Raw genomic sequence first — 1,047 nt, forward strand, 5'->3', positions numbered from 1 at the left:
ATATAAGTAAGTTCTAGTGATATGTGCTTATATTTGCAAGGCTAGCATGTTATATGTTGAACTTAACCCCAACACCAGTTTAGACGCTATCGTGAAAATATTTTTACATTTACCTACTGTGTGTGTGTGTGCATGCGTGTGTTTCACATGTATGTCACAGCATGAGTGTGACAATCATAGGATACTTTAATATTTTAATATATTCTTTGATAATTCCAAACATGTTTACAATGTATCTTTTTTTTTGTAACAAAAACAAGCTCACATTTATTTTTACCCCAATGATAATGTACAAGTGAAACAGGATGAGTAAATGTAGTCACCAGCTGGCCCCTGAACCCCCTTCTCAACCTCTCCCATGCTTTACCATTGCTAGTTGGAAACACTTTGGAGCAGAGTAATATTATCTCCTTTTAGCATGATCCGACCCAGTTGTTTTCTTGACTTTGTTTTAGAATGAATTTCTTCTGCATCATCTAATACGAGGTTCATGTACTCATCAAAGCCAATAATACAACCCTCTATCCGCATATTCACTTGTTCATACAGCCACACCTGAATTCGAGATCTATTTTGCAAGTATCTGAAGATAAGGTTGATGGGCTGCACCATCACCTTCTGCACCTTCTGGCTCTGGCCACGGTACGCCATGGTGGAAGTCACAAAGACCACACGAATAGGAAGACCGCCTCAGCAAGCGACTCATAATGTATCTTAATTATACCCATGCCCACTCCCTTTCTTGACACCCTAGAGCCCACATATTCCTATCCCAAATTCATGTCCTCTTTCTTTTTTAAAAAATAACCACCGAGTCCAGTTGATTTTGCCCATATGTGTGCAGATGTGGATTCATCCTCTAGGGCTGTGCAATCGAGTGGCTGCCCAAACAAAGGAGACTCTCCCTCTTCCAGCAGCTGTCAAATAGCAGTCGCTCTCAGAGGCTAATTTTTAGAAGCATCTTCTGTCCTTCCACCATAGAGATTCCAAGGATCAAATTCCAGTTACTGGGCTTGGCAGCAAGCATCTTTCCCCACTAGGCTGTCT

The 1,047-nt window shown here is 41.0% G+C and overlaps 1 protein-coding gene across 1 annotated transcript; it reads right to left on the reverse strand.

The window, feature by feature from the left end:
- Window positions 1-248: 248 nt before the first annotated feature.
- On the reverse strand, window positions 249-690 carry LOC116888715 (small nuclear ribonucleoprotein E). The gene has a single exon (XM_032890001.1). It carries the CDS (start codon window positions 649-651, stop codon window positions 373-375), a length of 279 nt encoding a protein of 92 aa, XP_032745892.1. The 5' UTR covers window positions 652-690; the 3' UTR covers window positions 249-372.
- Window positions 691-1,047: the final 357 nt, after the last annotated feature.

Source organism: Rattus rattus, chromosome X, assembly GCF_011064425.1.
Source record: "Rattus rattus isolate New Zealand chromosome X, Rrattus_CSIRO_v1, whole genome shotgun sequence".
Taxonomy (NCBI): domain Eukaryota; kingdom Metazoa; phylum Chordata; class Mammalia; order Rodentia; family Muridae; genus Rattus; species Rattus rattus.

Excerpts from the sequence above, each read along its gene's own strand:
- LOC116888715 (XM_032890001.1), bottom strand. The coding sequence starts at position 651 with ATGGCGTACCGTGGCCAGAGCCAGAAGGTGCAGAAGGTGATGGTGCAG.